The sequence below is a fragment of the Oryzias latipes genome, chromosome 10 (genome assembly GCF_002234675.1).
Source record: "Oryzias latipes chromosome 10, ASM223467v1".
Lineage (NCBI taxonomy): Eukaryota > Metazoa > Chordata > Actinopteri > Beloniformes > Adrianichthyidae > Oryzias > Oryzias latipes.
This window is the reverse complement of record NC_019868.2, coordinates 27254736-27271349: the sequence shown is the minus strand read 5'-3', so window position 1 is coordinate 27271349 and position 16614 is coordinate 27254736. Positions and strand designations below refer to the sequence as shown.

Below are 16614 nucleotides of genomic sequence, written 5' to 3'. Positions count from 1 at the left end.
CAAATAATTTTATCTTCCTGTTTTGGTGTGTGACACTGCTCCCTAGTGGCCACATGAGGGTACTCGTTTTATTGCAGAAAAGGGTCATATTTGAAGTCCCCCTCTGATGAAAATCATGTTTTTTAGAGCAAATATAATAGGAAATAATTTCATTTTTGCATTTCTGACTATTTCTTTTTTTACTATATATTTTTAGATTTTTTCATACTCAGTTCAGCAATAACGGCCTTGCCCATATAAGCAGAGGTTTTCAGATAAACATGAAATGTAGCTTTAAATACATTTAGGTTGTTAGATTTTAGTTAAACACTTTATAATCATAATTAAAACACCACTGAGAATGTTTTCATTAAAATTTTTTTAAAAAGTCATCGGGGGATTTTTGAAGTATGAAAGGCCTATAAGTCCTGCCATCCATCATAGGGTGTGTCAGGGAGAAAACATGAGGTTCGCTGAAGCTCTACATTCGTTTGCTTCTGGTATCTCTGTTCTGGAAAACACAACAATTTAAGCCCAAAACTGCATGTCTGAGCATATCTTTATTCAAAAAGTTGTGAATCAGGAGCAGATGAAAAAAGGCTGTTTGAAAAAAATTTGTGTCCATGACGCAGAAAATCCGCCTCAAGCGCCCTTCTCAGCTCCATTCTGATGCATCCACTTGCAGACGGATATATATCCAATGGGCGGAGAGCAAACCCAGTTCCACTTTTCCATCAGACTCTCCCACTAGCTTACAGCCCCTCCAACGCGACAATAATGGTGCAACAAAAATGGGGAGCAATATTGGAGCTATGCAGCCATACAGTTTTGAGGAAACGAGGACAAACAAAGACGTTCCTGCATCTCACATATATTTATTACATTGCAAAGACGATTTTTTTTCAAACTGCATTTTTCATCTTTTCCTGATTCACAATGATTAGAATTAAAAAGTACTGAGAAATGCAATTTTGAGCCTAAAAATAGAGGTTCTTTCGAATGCATCTTATCTACATGCAGGTGTGAGACAGAGAGGTTAGTTAATCCTCTGCTGGTGTTCAAGAAGCAAAGTGAGTCATGAGCCACAACATGAGGAGGTGGTCTATAGATCATTCGACACAAGCAGCTGAGTTGTTTGAACAGCCTGCTCTGCCCCACTTCCGGATCAGGTTTTACCTGAATAAAAATGCAAAAACGTGAACCAGGTTATAACATGAACTCAGAGTTATAACTGGGCTAATGTGCAGTCACGTGGATGAATTCAAATTGTTTGTGTATATTAGATAAACAGCACCTCCTGTCTCTGATAATGGAGTACTCCTCCATTGGAACGTCACCTTACCTATAATAAAAAGTGCCAAATTTAGTTTGATTATTTGATTTTGTGGAGCGAACAACAGTAAAAGCATAAGCAGGATAAACAGTCGCGAACGTTCTGCTGCACGGTGTGTCTGATCGGGGTGTCACGTGACGCGCTGGCGGCATGCAGCCGTATGGGTGACGGGAACTGCCGCCGCGTGGTGGTGTTCGGCCGGCGGCCTCCGGAGGAATGGAGAGCGACGAAGAGAATGAAGAGGAGGTGGTGGTAGGTAGGTAAACCCCCATTCTTTCTGACGCAACGTGTAACTGGCGCGTGGACATGACGGCACTGATCTGAGCGTTATGTTTACTACTACGAGACACGCACGTGCGAGTTTGATGGTGGGCCTTTGTGGTGTTTCTGAAGCCGGTGACTCGATTTCAGAAGCAGTCCGTTTAGAGGGTGATCGAGGCCGGTCTGTGTAATTTCAGTGTCCCGCTGCAGGAATGGTTTCAATATTCGATTTATGAATTTAAAGATTATAAGGTGACATATTAATGCAAATGTCAAATGTCTACAGATAATTCTTATATACATAAATAATAATTAGTCTTTTATATTTGCTGAGTCACTAATTTAACCACAGATGTCTTCAGTTAAACTTTAGTTTGTTTTGTTTTTTTACATGTTAAGGGATTGGAAGAAAACAAACACAAGTCTGACCAAAACTGTGTTTTTGTTGTTCTTATGCCAATTTTCTGATGATGTTGGACATGTAAAAAAAACCTATGCTGAAAACCTAATGTATTAAGTAATTCTTAAGGAGTAAATTGAGGAATGATATTTGAAAAAAATAGCATTTGTGATGTAAAAACACACTGGGCGGAGCAAAAGCTCCCTGCTCCGCCCATTCTGATGCATCCACTTGTAGACAAAGAAATCTGTGTACGTCTTTCTTTGTTTTCCTCGTCTGAGAAGGTTCGATTGGGGGTTTGATGGGCTGTAAGGCAGCGGGAGAGAATTCTCAAAAAGAGGGAGGCACTAACGGTTCCACCCACAAACTCAGATGAACTTTCTGCTGCTCTGCAGAAACTATGTCCTAGATGACAACACAGGTTTTTACATTTTTGACTAGACCATGTAAATAAAAGAACCAAATGCAAAAAGCAATTATATCTGGATAAACAAATTCCCCGGCCTGGCTGTCAATGAGGATTTGGGGGTGTGTAGTGCCCAGAACAGATGACCTGCTGGAAAAGATTGGAGCTGCAGAATACATCACAACCCTTGATCAATGCAAAGGGTATTGGCAAGTGTGTGAAGAGAGAGCCAGGCACAAGAAGTGCCAGTCTGAAGCCAGGGAACAAAGAAGGTGAATTGTTCTGAAATCAGACCCATATTCCATGAATTCACAGAACCTGTTAGGGCTTTTTTGTGTGTCATTCTGTCTTCATCCCTGCTTTATTTTTCTATGCTCCAACGAAATCTTTCTCTGTTTTTTTTCGTTTTTCTGGACTTCCTACAAGAACACCAAGGCTAAAAGACACACAACAGAATAGAAACACATAAAACCCTCTAAGATTAACCTAAGCTACTCCCTTAAACGACTACCGGTAGAGTAGTCGTTTAGTCCTGTCTTCTTTGTGGTTTCCATGTCACTAAATATTCATGGTGTTGATTTTATTTTAGGACCACTGGATGACGACGGTCTGCCTCACGGATTCTGCACCGTAACGTACTCATCCAGCGATCGCTTTGAGGGACACTTCACCCACGGAGAGAAGAATGGCAAGGGCAAGTTCTTCTTCTTTGACGGAAGGTAGGGTAGAAACCTAAACAGATTTATTGTCATTTAGGCCTGCACAAAAAATCGCAAATTTATCGTTATCGCGAAATCAAGATGTGCAATACGCATATCGCAAAAGTTGATGAAAATTGCGATAAAGGGTTACCTTAAATTTGCTAAAACAATCTTTTGGCAGCTTAAAGTATTTAACGAATCAAATAAATACCATTATGCATTTGACCAATCAGATAGACTCCTTTACACCAATCGTAAGGAGCCCTTTTATGTTATATATATGCCTCCTATGTAGACTAAGGTCTTTGGAGTGTAAAGCAAGTTATGCTGACTCTTGCAGTGAAATGGAATTGATGTACATAGTTGCTTTCGCTATTTGTTCATTTATCGCAAGTTATATCATCATTGCAATATTGATCACTGATATCGCAAATCACAAGTGTTCCTAACATAGTGCAGCCCTATTGTCCTGTGTGGTAATCCAAAAATCATAAAACTCAAGTGTCTGTATTCATTATATTAAATAATTTCTAACAAATATGTAGGAGTGGGTCTGACCATTTAGAATATGAGATCTAAAAAGCAGTTAAAATGTGTTTTGAGCACAGTTCTGGGTATCAAAAGGGCTGCATTCTGCATAGACCACAGAGTATAAACATGTATTTTAAAATCTACAGACTTCGAGCTACATTTAAGTGGAAAAAAACTCTTACAGTGAATTTTCTGTATTGATACTTTGACAATATTTAAGAAATCTACCGTGTAGAAAACAGGAAGACGTCCTGGATTAGGCCCATGGATAGTTACTTAGGTGACGATCCGATTTTATTCACGAATCAAGATCAACCCTTTACAGATCGACCACAGATAAATATATTATGTATGAATTCTTCCTGTTACATCATCATCATTTATACATAGATACATTATTCTACAGTTTACTGTCCGATGCGATCTGCCCTTCATGTTCCGCATTAATTTATGACAACAAACACTTCGTCTGGCTTTATCCCTGACATGATAGAAAACATTTGTGGCTTTGTTTTGGGTTATTTCTGTTAAGCACTACAAAGTCTCACATTGATGACGTCACAGCTAGGAACACTATTGACACAGAGAGCAATGCAAGACGCATTTGCTGCTGAGTTCTTAGTTGATAAACTAATCACAATTAACGCAATAATTTGACGCCATTAAGCAGAAATGCAGATTTCAGATTCATTTGAACTCCATTGACCTGTCCTTCTGACTGCAGTACCTTGGAAGGCTACTATGTGGATGACGCCCTGCAGGGTCAGGGGGTGTACACCTATGAAGACGGAGGGGTCCTCAATGGAATGTACGTTGACGGCGAGCTCAACGGACCTGCTCAGGAGTTTGACAGTGAGGGTCATCTGTCGTTTAACGGCCAGTACAAAGACGACGCCCGCTGTGGAGAGTGTTGGATCTACTACCCCGTGAGTCGAGCACCCTGACGGTCGTGGCGGCTCTTGCGCTGCTTTGGTGACGGTGTTGGCTTTGTGCTTCTCGGCGGCGCATCCAGGACGGAGGCTGTGTGTTTGGGGAGGTGAACGAGGAAGGGGAGATGACCGGAAAGTCCATGGCGTACATCTACCCTGATGGATGCACCGCTCTTTATGGAAGCTTTGTGGATGGGGAGATCATCGAAGCCCGATCCGCCACAATGATCTCCAAAGACCACGGAAGGCCTCGCTTTGAAGTTGCCCCCAACAGTAAGTGTGTGCATCCATCAGGAACTGGCCTACGAAATAAAAGCTGGACAGGAAAATGACAATGTCTTTACTTTGAAGGTCCCGTGTACTCGTATGATAAGTCTACGTCTACCTGCATTGCCACCCACACTCTCCTCCCAGACCCATACGAGAGCCAAAGGTGGGCTCCTGTCAGTCCTTCTCTGATTTCTCCTCCTTGGGAAACAGACTTGGAATGATTCTGCACTTTTGTTCCTTCCAGGGTGTTTGTGGCCGATTCGAAGATCAAAGGAGCAGGGCAGGGCCTCTTCGCCAAGAAGGACTCGGAGCCTGGTACCGTCATGGCCTTTTACAACGGGGTTCGCATCACCCACTCCGAGGTGCGGGACGTTTAGGGAGCCCTCTACTGTCACTGTGCATCTTGACCTTCTTGTTTGCTTATTTAAAACTCAACAGAGGGCGTTTTTGCTGTGGTGGGTTTGTTAGGTGGACAGCCGGGACTGGGCCCTCAACGGGAACACGATCTCCCTGGATGAAGACACCGTCATTGATGTGCCAAAGCCGTTCGATCAGACCGAGAGATACTGCGCTTCTTTGGGTCACAAGGCCAACCACTCCTTTACGCCCAACTGCAAATACGACCCGTACGTATAAACCTGCTCCTTCGTGCTGGTTTCTCTCTGTTTTTAGAGATTTGATTCCATATAACACTTAATTTGCACTTGAAATCAAGGAAATGCAGCAGTATTTTGTTTTTAAGATGTCGATGAAGGTTATTATTCATCCAGGTGACCTTGTCCTGAAGTTGAACTATGGTTTCTGGACTTACAGTCTTTACCAAATTATGATTTAATTTTGATCTTGGAGCTTAATCATAACATTTTAACCCAGAGCACAACAATGTAGAAGCTGTAATATAGGCTGTAGGCATCATTGTACTTTGAGATCGCCTCCATCAAAAACATCTGGTTGAATTCAAGAAGCTTCTGATGCCTGTTGGATTCAATGTGAGGCCGGTTGATTCCTGACGAGCGTTACTGTAGACATTTCAGCTTCATTTCCATTTCAGCTCTTTTTATCTGAGTTGGCGCTAACAATGATGCCGGAAAGTATGTAGTGAGAAAAAAGGTAAAGCTGTGTTCACGCCAAACACGATTTGCTTAACAGAGACATCCAGTTGGAATGTTAAAGTCCCATTCCAACTTGTATCTATTGTAAAATCGTTCCCAGTAGTCTTTTGATTGGGATTATGCAGTTTTTAGCCAAAATGTAAAAAAGCCTGTGCCATTTTTTTAAAGACATATTTTCTGCAGAGCTGCAGTTCATTAGAACAGTGTTTTTCAACCGGTGTGTGCCGCGGGAAATTTCCCTCATTAACTGATCTAAAAACATTGACCATCTCCAGGACATCAGCTCTGTGTTCATCCAAACAGGCCCTGATAAAACACTGAGTTGTTAGGAATATGAAAGATCATAAAATACTTTTTCCTTTTTGTTTATTTGATTCTATTAAAGACATTTTGATAAGAATGACGGTACCCTGATCAAGCTGTAGCTACAGCTGTTTTCTGAAAAGTCCCGCCCCTTTAACTGTCTCCGCCAATCATTCTTGGGGGCTTAATCACACGTCATCAGTCTGACCATTCAGAAGTGGTTTAAGTCTTCACTTCCTTGTTCAGATTCTGCTCATAACAACTCTCATTACAACAAAAATACCAGCTAAAGCTCGTCTTCAGCGGTGTAGCTTTCCACAGAATCCGGTGTCGGACCGTGCAATTAGCGAATAAAACCATGAAGCTCAGAGGAGAGAGTCTTTTTGCGTTCGGCGGCTGTTTGCACTACATCTCCCATGATGCATTGGGTTAAAGTGACAGGGTCTCGGCGCACAATAAGTCTTTCTTTGTTAAACGTCTTGAAATCACAACGAACACACAAACCGATTTTAAATCCTTTAGCTTAACTTTTATTACATCTTTTTGAAAAAACAGCTGTAACTTCCAGCTTTTTCTGCCACAATTATCACAAAAATGCACGTGAGATTGTGGAGGCACTGTAGATCAATACAGACCATAGGTTTCTCCTTTTTTTTTTAATTTTTGGATGCTGGTGTGCCGCAGGATTTTTGTCAAGGTTAAAGTGTGCCGTGGCTCAGAAAAGGGTGAAAAACACTGCATTAGAAAGTCACCTCTGAGGTGTGTTGGCGCCAAAGTTAGCCTCTGCTTATTTCCCATCAGCCCTTTCTTAACACTCTCTCCCGCTAGCTTATTGCACATCCCAAGCCCAGGTTAACATTAGCGTAGCAAAAAAAAGAAAACGGCGAGCAATTTCAGAGCCATCCAGCCGTACGGTTTTGAGCCAGATGGCAGCTGAGACGAGGAAAACAAAGACGGTTATGGATCTAGTCGTCTACAAGTGGAAGCATCGGAATGGAGCGGAGCAGGAAGACTTTGGCCCCACCCATTGCAAACCCGAGCTTTTTTACAACCGCAGGTTTCCTCCTGATCCCTCACGTTTTGAATAACGACATACTCTGAAATTAAGTTTTAGTCTTTAATTCTTTTATAAATGTCCTTGATTGTGAGGTATAAATGCTACAAGAACATGTTAAAAACGCCAAAAAACACAGTTTCCATTGGAGTGGGTCTTTAAGTTGTATAGACGCTTTGAGCTTTTTCTTGTCGGACTAATACAGGACAGAAGCTCACCGCTCAGGGAGAGTCTCTGAATGATCTGAAGAACCCAGACGTGGAGACGTCGACGTTATAGCAGAGCTCTTAAAAATCAAAAGCCTCATCTCTCAACATCATCCGTGTCTTTCGTAATGTGGCAATGAGACTAAACACTTCACAGTAGCTCCTCCCACAGGAGGCGGCAGGTTCCACGCTTTTGGACAAGCAGCAGCGAATTCGCCTAAACAGAAGCGGCAAACGGGCCTTGCAAAGGGCGTTTGGTGTGGACGGCAAGAATTTGGGTCACCCAGGCCAGAGGGAGCTGGTTTCATAGAAAACAGCACAAAAGATCGTTTTTCTTCTTTTCTCTTATTTTCTTTACCCTCAACATCTCGGGTAACCACCTAAAGTCAGCATCCGCTGATTGTTCAAACTAGGCTTAAAATTGCAGGTTTCTTTTATTTTCTTTGATAGATCTAGAGTGACTCCTAATGGTTACCCAAAGGTGTCGCATACAGTTTTCTTGTTTGTCTTTTGTTCCTGTTTTTGTTTTTATTCTGATTATAGTTTTTTGTTTGTTTTTTGGCAGTTTTGTTCATCCCCGCTTTGGACAAATCAAGTGCATCCGGACACTGAGAGCTGTGCAGAAGGAGGAGGAGCTCACGGTTGCCTACGGTTACGACCATAAGCCCACAGGTCAGAATGACCCAGAGGCTCCCGACTGGTACAAGCAAGAGCTGGAGGCGTTCCAGCAGCAGCAGCATCATCCTCCTGCTGGACAGTAACGACACATCCGATTCCCTGGAATTCTGGTGCATTGTGGATCTTGAAGTCCTGCTTGAATGGAGGCATCGTTTAGGACAAAGTTGCACAAGAACTATGCAAGAAACCAAAATAATTTGACTTTTCAGATGTTTTTGATGTTTTCTCGTGTAACAAATAATTCAACCTGGCACTTTCAGTGTTTGTCTTTTCAGGCTTAACGTTAAAACTCAACTTTTACCTTGACGTTAACTTGATTTGTTACCATTATTTGTAACAAATCAACCACTTAAAATGTGAATACGTTTATAACCCTGCCACCTACAAATACAGTCTATGTACTATTTAATGTGTGTGATGTTAACAAAGGTCATGCAAAGTGTTACCTGAAATTTGAGTTTTTTACAGAGCTCTGGTGCAGTTTTCTAATCCATTTACACAAGTTCAGCTCAACAATTAAAGGTCAAAATGATCAAATTCAAGTCATTTTTTTGTCTTTTGACTAAAACGGATCTCTTTCAGTCATTTCTCACAGAACAGCTGTGACACCTTCATAAATCAGCTTTTTGGGATGTTTTCATGTTCAGGGTCCACATGAAACATTGCCTTTCGGCTTTTGAATTTATAAAATGTTGAATATTTCCTTTGAATTTCAATATTTCTTTCAGGCTTGTAATAGTTTTTTTTTCTTTTTTTTAATTCAATATTTTAACTTTTTTATAAAAACCTTTAATATTTCTTTGAATTTAAAACTGTATTTTTTGTATTTAAAAATGCATTTATCAAACTTTCGCATTTTTTATTTTAAATACGTTTATAAAATACATTTCTTCAAGTTTACAAACTTTGACAAACTATTTTTTAACTGTAATTTCATTCTTACATTTTTTAAAACTCACTGATGTATTTATCAAACTTTAAATGTTTTAATTTTTAAGTTTCAGTGTATAAATATTTTCAGGTGTTTATAATTTTAATTAAAAATGTATATATTTATGTAATATTTTAACAATATTTAGGCTACTTTTGCGCTGCAAGAATAATTTTAAGTTTCCTCTTTTTTATATATTTACTATCTGGTTTTTATTCACTTTAAGGCGATCCTGATTTGTTTGAAAAGTTAACATGTAGATCCGAATCCAACAATCTGTTCCTGAAAAACCTTTGGACTGTCGGTTGCGAAGGGGCGTGGCCGGTGGTCCTGGCAGTCCTGACTCAGGGCGTAGAGAGCTCCTCGTTTCACCTGCCGCGGTCCTCCAGGTTAATGGGTAAACTTCCTCCACCGTCACCTTCCTGCTGATGCGTCCAGCCCCCGTTTCGCTGTCAGAGACTTGATGCCCTCCGTCCTCGTATTTGTGAGACCGACGCAGAAACGTCAAACGGTCCGAACGCACAGAGTCCGGCAGAGAGATCCCGCATTTCAACCGAGCAAGCCGTCCTACTTCCCCGCGAGAGTTCATGCCGTGGGATGGACCGCTACAGGTATTTCATCTTCAACCAAAAGGGCGTTCTGATCCTGGGCATCCTCCAGATCGCCTGCGCGGGTCTGTGCGTGGTGTGCGGCTGCATGGACGCCGCTTTCCGCAAAAGCACGCCGCTGAGCCGCAGCAGGACGCCGCTGTGGGGAGGACTGGTGAGGCAGTGAACTTTTCCCGCTGTTGCAGATCACAGCGGTTAATGATTGTCAGGCCTCTGCGTGGGTTTAATTAAAGCAGCCTGCTGTTGTGCTTTCAGATCATGGCCTCTCCGGGGGTTTTGGCTCTGTTTGCCTCCCAAAGGAAAAATTCAGTCCTGGTAAGCGTTAAAGATTGTCTTTAAATCTCTTCTGTGTTTTTATTTATTTTATAAAAAAAAAAATTATAAAGTATTTGTAGAATCTATCGCCTTTTTCTTTAGAGTAGACTCAAGAAATTGTAAAAATGAGATTACATAAATCACAATTTAAACCCACATTACAACAGGTGCCATTACAGCTTCAGTATTATATGAAATATTTACACAGTGAAACTTAAAAATATGACATTTTGAAAGTTTGATAAGTGGGTGTGTGGGTATTCTTTTAAATTAGGATCATTCTGTTTTTAGCCAAAATCACAAAAAATGTCATTTTCAAAGACAGTTTCTGCAGAGTTCATTAGAAATTCACCTCTTGAGTTGTGGGCGGGACTGTTGGCACAGAGTAACCCTGTGCTAATTTCCCATCATCCCTTTTTTTTTTACACTCTCTCCCGCTAGCTTACAGCCCTTCACAACCCCAACCTAAGATTAGCGGTGCAACAAAAATGGCAAAATATATCTGAGCCCTCCAGCCGCTTAGTATCGATCCAGATTCCAGCTCAGACGAGGAAAACAGAGACGAACATGGATCTATTGGTCTGCAGGTGGATGCATCAGAATGGAGCAGAGCAGGAAGCTTGTGGCCCCGCTCAGAGTATTTTGCACTCTACAAATGCGATCTTTTCGAACGGCATTTTTGCGTCTGCTCCTGATTCACTGAAACGTGAATAAATAAATATTCATTAGTATTAATTAGTATTAGTTAACAATCATTAGAAAAATGACACAAAAAGATGCTAAAAACCCCATTTTCATCAGAGTGGGTCTTTAAGATGCGGCTTGTTGAGAAGTCTTGAAAGCCCCCACCTCAGAGCTGGTGGAAGTATTTTATTTTGAAAGGTGCAACAATTTTTTATGGTTTCATTTTTCAGTCTAAAACTGTTTTGTTTATAGATATTTATACATATTATAAATTCTTCCATTAAAAACTAATTGTTGTCCCAAATTACAAGAAAAACCCTGATGTTTCAATTTCTAAGTGAAGATCTTTAGATTCATTTTCATGTGGAGGATGCTTTATACCTGCGGTGTCCCTCTCCAGGTGAGTGCGATGCTCGTGGCTGCTGGGTTGTCCTGTGTGGCTTCGGTGGTCATATCGGGTTACTGTGGACTGACTCTCACCTACGGCGAGGAAGATGAAGATGTGTTCCACCACTTGAACACTGCAGAAGCGGTAAACCAACCCGTGTGCATCGTGGCCGCTCTTTCCGAGGCAAAGCTTCATAACTTAACTTATAAAACGGCGGCACGCTGTGGGAAAAATGCTCTCATCTCTCCGCAGACCGTTGTTCTTCATCGGATGGTGAAGGGCGCCAACTCCACCATCATCCTCACCTGTGTGATCAGCCTACTTCTCTCGTCTCTCATCGCCTTCGTGGGCTGTCGCAGTCTCCCCTTTTGTGGTTGCTATGACAACCGAACCGGACTGGTAGGAAGTTCAGCATCACAGATTTATGTGACTTCAATCATCGAGTGGATAAAGTTGTTTTTTTTTCTCTTAAAACAAACAAAAAAAAACTGTCATAAAGTGGATTATAGAGACTCCAGGAAGTAAAAGTTCAAACTAAAAGACAAACTTTGCATTGGTTTGGTTTAATAAATTATGGTTTATTGTGATTATCTGTGTGTTCTACGGTCGTTAAGGGAAATGAAAACAATGTTGTAAAATAAAAAAATAATAAGTTTTAATTTTATTTTTTATTTAACTTTTATTTACCAAGGAAATGTCCCAATTAGATTAAGAATCAAAGGAGTAAATTACATTTACAATAAAAATGTAAACATTTAAAACATAAAATAAATAAAAACGACAGCTTGTGTACATATGACTTTATCCTCCATTCTCAGCCTGGATTTAAAAATGTTATTTAAACTTGAATGGACTCATTGTAAACTGGAAGAAAATGTGAAAAATAAAATAGTAAATTTGAAAAAATAATCATTTTTAACTTGAAATAAATATTGTATTTAAAAACAAAAACTGTCCTGATGATGATGTCATCATGATCTTTGTCTCCTGATGTCAGTCATGTCCCGGTAGCCAATAAGCCCCGCCCCCACGTAAAATTAGAATCTAATAAACAAAATTTTTGAATGTAAACTGTAAATTGGGGACTGAGAGAAAATCTCAGCAAATTTGAAAGAACAAAACTGAAAATTGAAATAAAAAAACTGAACTTAAGTTTCAAATTTACTATTTATTTTCACATTTTTAGTATTTTTTTTTCAAGTATAAATATTATTTTTCAAATCAACATTTTATTTCAATATTTCCTTCAAGTTCACAAAGTTTAGTTTCGCGTTGAAACTATTTTCTAATGTTTAATCGGATTTTTGTTTTCCCCTTAAGCTGATCCTGATTTGACGCCGTACGCTGACCCACAGCCCGACTCATGTTTTATGTCTACTTTATTTTCTTTGTTTCAGGAAACCCTGGTTCCTCAGAGCGACTCTGGAGACACAGAGATGGTTTGCAGGTGGCAGGGTAGGGAGTTTGCTTCCTGCGACCATCACACTTTTAACTCTTTTACTCCGAGCAGCCAGGATGTAGACTGCCCCCAAAGTCTTTCCATTCTCCAGTGTAGTCGATTTGACTGAACGCTGAAACAACGTTAAAAAAAAAGAATACCTGAGTGAAACTGGGGAGTTTTAAATATTCCAACAGTCATAAGAACTGCTGTTACAGACGCAGTTGTTGGGTTTTACTATTTTCTCCTTTTGCTCAGATGAAGACGGTTGATGGTGGTTTATCGGGGATGACTAAAGCTTGAATGTGACCGCTGTAAAGCCTGCGTGTCCATGAGATATCAGCGTGTCTGATAACCAAACGAAGGAGTAGTTCAAACCAATAAAACAGTGATTTCAGTCTGACATCTGCAGAGTTTAGTACCAGCAGCAACTTTATAAATATATATCTGACTGGATCTTCTTTCTCTTTCGGCTTTTCCCATCAGGGGTCGCAACAGCGAATCATCCTTTTCCACCTCACTCTATCATGAACATCTTCTACCCTAACGTTAGCCAACTTCATGTCCTCTGTTAAGACATCCATATATCTCCTCTTTGGCCGTCCTCTTGCCCTCCTGCCAGGCAACTCCATCTCCAACATCCTTCTACCAATATATCCACTATCCCTCCTCTGAACATGTCCAAACCATCTCAGTCTGGCTTCTCTGACTTTGTCGCCAACACAGGCAACATGAGCCGTCCCTCTGATGTACTCGTTCCTTATCCTGTCTAACCTGGTCACTCCTAAGGAGAACCTCAACATCTTCATCTCTGCTACCTCCATCTCAGCCTCTTGTCTCTGTCTCACTGCTACCGTCTCTAACCCATAGAGCAGAGCTGGTCTCACCACTGTCTTGTACACCTTTCCTTTGAGTCTTGCTGGCACTCTTCTGTCACACAACACTCCTGACACTTTCCTCCACCCGCTCCAACCTGCCTGCACTCGCCTCTTCACCTCTTTTCCACACTCCCCATCACACTGAACTGTTGACCCCAAGTACTTAAACTCCTGCACCTTCTTCACCTCAGCCCCCTGTAACCTAACGCTTCTACCTTGATCCCTCTCGTTCAGACACATGTATTCTGTCTTACTATGACTGACCTTCATGCCTCTTCTTTCCAGAGCAAACCTCCACCTCTCTAGCTGTTCCTCCACCTGCTCTCTACTCTCACTGCAAATTACAATGTCATCCGCAAACATCATTGTCCAGGGAGATTCCTGTCTTACCTCGTCTGTCAGCCTGTCCATCAGCATAGCAAACAAAAAAGGACTCAAAGCTGATCCTTGGTGTAGTCCCACTTCCACCTTGAACTCCTCTGTCTGACCTACAGCACATCTCACCACCGTCATACTTCTCTCATACATGTCCTGAACTACTCTGACATACTTCTCTGCCACTCCAGACGACCTCATACAGTACCACAGCTCCTCCCTCGGCACCCTGTCATACGCCTTCTCTAAATCTACGAACACACAATGCAGCTCCTTCTGACCATCTCTGTACTTTTCCATCAACATTCTCAAAGCAAAAATGGCATCAGTGGTGCTCTTACGGGGCATGAAACCATACTGCTGCTCACAAATCTCCACCTTCTTCCTAAGCCTGGCTTCCACTACTCTTTCCCACAGCTTCATTGTGTGGCTCATCAACTTTATTCCTCTATAGTTGCTGCAGTTCTGCGTGTCACCCTTGTTCTTAAAGATCGGAACCAGAACGCTTCTCCTCCATTCCTCAGGCATCTTCTCACTCTCTAAAATCCTATTGAACAACCTCGTTAGAAATTCCACTGCTGTCTCTCCTAAGCACTTCCATACCTCCACAGGTACGTCATCAGGACCAACGGCCTTTCCGCTCTTCATCCTTTTCAGAGCCTTCCTAACCTCCTCCTTTCCAATCTCTGCTACTTCCTGCTCCACAACAACCACATCTTCCTCCCTTCTTTCCCTGTCATTTTCCACGTTCATCAGCTCCTCAAAATACTCCTTCCATCTTTTTTGTACACTCTCCTGAGTTGTTAGCACCTTTCCATCTCTGTCCTTAATCACCCTTATCTGTTGCACGTCCTTCCCATCTCTGTCTCTCTGTCTGGCTAGCCTGTACAAGTCCTTTTCTCCTTCCTTTGTGTCTAACCTGTCATATAGCTCATCGTAAGCTTTCTGTTTGGCCTTTGCCACCTCTCTTTTCACTCTACGCTGCGCTTCCTTGTACTCCTGTCTACCTTCCTCAGTCCTTTCTACATCCCACTTCCTTTTAGCCAACCTCTTCCTCTGGACGCAGTCCTGTACTTCCTCATTCCACCACCAAGTCTCTTTACCGTCTTTCCTCTTTCCAGATGACACACCTAGCACCTTCCTACCTGTTTCCCTGATAATTTCTGCTGTAGTTTCCCAGTCATCTGGAAGCTCATCCTGACCACCCAGGACCTGTCTCAACTTCTGCCTAAATTCCTCACAAGTTTCTTCATTCTGTAGCTTCCACCACCTGGTCTTCTTTTCTGTTTTCCCTCTCTTCTTCTTCCTGACCTCCAGAGTCATCTTACACACCACCATGCGGTGCTGTCTGGCTACACTCTCTCCTACCACCACTTTGCAGTCAATAACCTCTCTCAAATGACCTCGTCTGCATAGGATGTAGTCCACCTGAGTACTCCTACCTCCACTTCTGTATGTCACTCTATGTTCCTCTCTCTTCTGGAAGTAAGTGTTGACTACAGCCATTTCCATCCTCTTCGCAAAGTCCACCACCATCTGTCCCTCCAGATTCCTTTCCTTCACACCAAACCTGCCCATCACCTCCTCATCACCTCTGTTGCCCTCACCAACATGCCCATTAAAGTCTGCTCCAATAACAACTCTCTCTCCTCTGGGGATACTCTCTATGACCTCATCCAACTCACTCCAGAATCTCTCCTTCACTTCTAACTCACAGCCAACCTGTGGCGCATACCCACTGACTACATTCACCATCACCCCTTCAATTTCTAACTTTAGGCTCATCATCCTGTCTGAGACTCTTTTCACCTCTAGAACACTGTTTACAAACTCCCCCTTCAGAATCACTCCTACCCCGTTTCTCTTCCTATCAACACCATGATAGAACAGTTTGTATCCTCCTCCAATACTACGTGCCTTGCTGCCCTTCCACCTTGTCTCCTGCACACACAGTACATCTACCTTCCTTCTCTCCATCATGTCTGCCAGCTCTCTGCCTTTCCCTGTCATTGTGCCAACGTTAAGAGTCCCTATTCTCAAACCTATGTTCCTGCCTTTTCCCTTCTCTCTCTGGCCACGGACCCTTCTGCCTCCCCTCTTTCTTCGACCAACAGTAGTCAAATTTCCACCGACACCCTGTAGGTTAACAGCATCGGTGGCGGTCGTTGTTAACCCGGGCCTCGACCGATCCGGTATGTCTAAAGTGTTGTGGATGATTCGCATGGTTATTTGGCAATTTTTACGCCGGATGCCCTTCCTGACGCAACCCTCTCTATTTATCCGGGCTTGGGACCGGCACAGAGGCAACTGGCTTGCAACCCCTGTGGCTAGATTATATATCTGACTGGATGCGTGAATAAAAATGGTTTATTCATTTAAATTGTGACGAATGAGTGGCCTGATGGGACAATAAACCTAACAGTTTTTTTCCTCTTCTTATCTCAGATGGATGTTAGTTGATTGTTCAGAGTGGAAAATTGATAAAGCCTGATTTCTTTTTACCACTCCTGAATTGTGATGTAGTTGTGCTCTGTTTCCAGCAGGAGGCGACGACAGGATCTTCAATTCTCCAGCTCAGCCAGTTTACAGAGACGCACAGGAGGAGGAGGAGGACGCCGCCTCCAGAGCGCCGCCCTACAGCAGGATGGCCTGACGCCTCCGGGTTGGACGCGCTGCTTCCTGAAGCTGCGAAAACGTGAACCATATTTCAAATACGTATCCATGTAATTCATGTGTTTGACCCCCGTTTTTTGTCGCGTTTACGCATTTATCGTTGGTGTTTTTCATAAATAAAAGCAGGTTTTTTTTTTTTTTATAAATAAGACGACTTTCGA

The 16614-nt window shown here is 42.1% G+C and overlaps 2 protein-coding genes across 3 annotated transcripts; both read left to right on the top strand.

Moving 5' to 3' along the window:
* Positions 1–1158: 1158 nt before the first annotated feature.
* On the top strand, positions 1159–8705 carry setd7 (SET domain containing lysine methyltransferase 7). The gene is made up of 8 exons (XM_004073593.3): positions 1159–1568; positions 2969–3098; positions 4336–4537; positions 4624–4813; positions 4892–4973; positions 5055–5172; positions 5279–5436; positions 8051–8705. The coding sequence occupies exons 1-8, from the start codon at positions 1529–1531 to the stop codon at positions 8244–8246; spliced, it is 1116 nt and encodes a 371-aa protein (XP_004073641.1). The 5' UTR covers positions 1159–1528; the 3' UTR covers positions 8247–8705.
* A 505-nt stretch (positions 8706–9210) lies between these two features.
* LOC101165403 lies at positions 9211–16588 on the top strand. Of its 2 annotated transcripts, none has more exons than XM_011480540.3 (6): positions 9211–9856; positions 9958–10017; positions 11102–11233; positions 11342–11488; positions 12487–12544; positions 16321–16588. In XM_011480540.3, exons 1-6 carry the CDS (start codon positions 9692–9694, stop codon positions 16431–16433), a joined length of 675 nt encoding a protein of 224 aa, XP_011478842.1. In that variant the 5' UTR covers positions 9211–9691; the 3' UTR covers positions 16434–16588. The 2 variants fall into 2 exon arrangements, with proteins under 2 accessions (XP_011478842.1, XP_004073709.1); XM_004073661.4 differs by having other exon boundaries at positions 9212–9856; positions 16324–16588.
* Positions 16589–16614: the final 26 nt, after the last annotated feature.

Excerpts from the sequence above, each read along its gene's own strand:
- setd7 (XM_004073593.3), top strand. The coding sequence starts at position 1,529 with ATGGAGAGCGACGAAGAGAATGAAGAGGAGGTGGTGGTAG. Across the intron at positions 4,974-5,054 it reads GACCCATACGAGAGCCAAAG|GGTGTTTGTGGCCGATTCGA; the intron begins GTGGGCTCCTGT and ends TGTTCCTTCCAG. Across the intron at positions 5,437-8,050 it reads CCCAACTGCAAATACGACCC|TTTTGTTCATCCCCGCTTTG; the intron begins GTACGTATAAAC and ends GTTTTTTGGCAG.
- LOC101165403 (XM_011480540.3), top strand. The coding sequence starts at position 9,692 with ATGGACCGCTACAGGTATTTCATCTTCAACCAAAAGGGCGTTCTGATC. Across the intron at positions 11,234-11,341 it reads ACTTGAACACTGCAGAAGCG|ACCGTTGTTCTTCATCGGAT; the intron begins GTAAACCAACCC and ends ATCTCTCCGCAG. Across the intron at positions 12,545-16,320 it reads GATGGTTTGCAGGTGGCAGG|CAGGAGGCGACGACAGGATC; the intron begins GTAGGGAGTTTG and ends CTCTGTTTCCAG.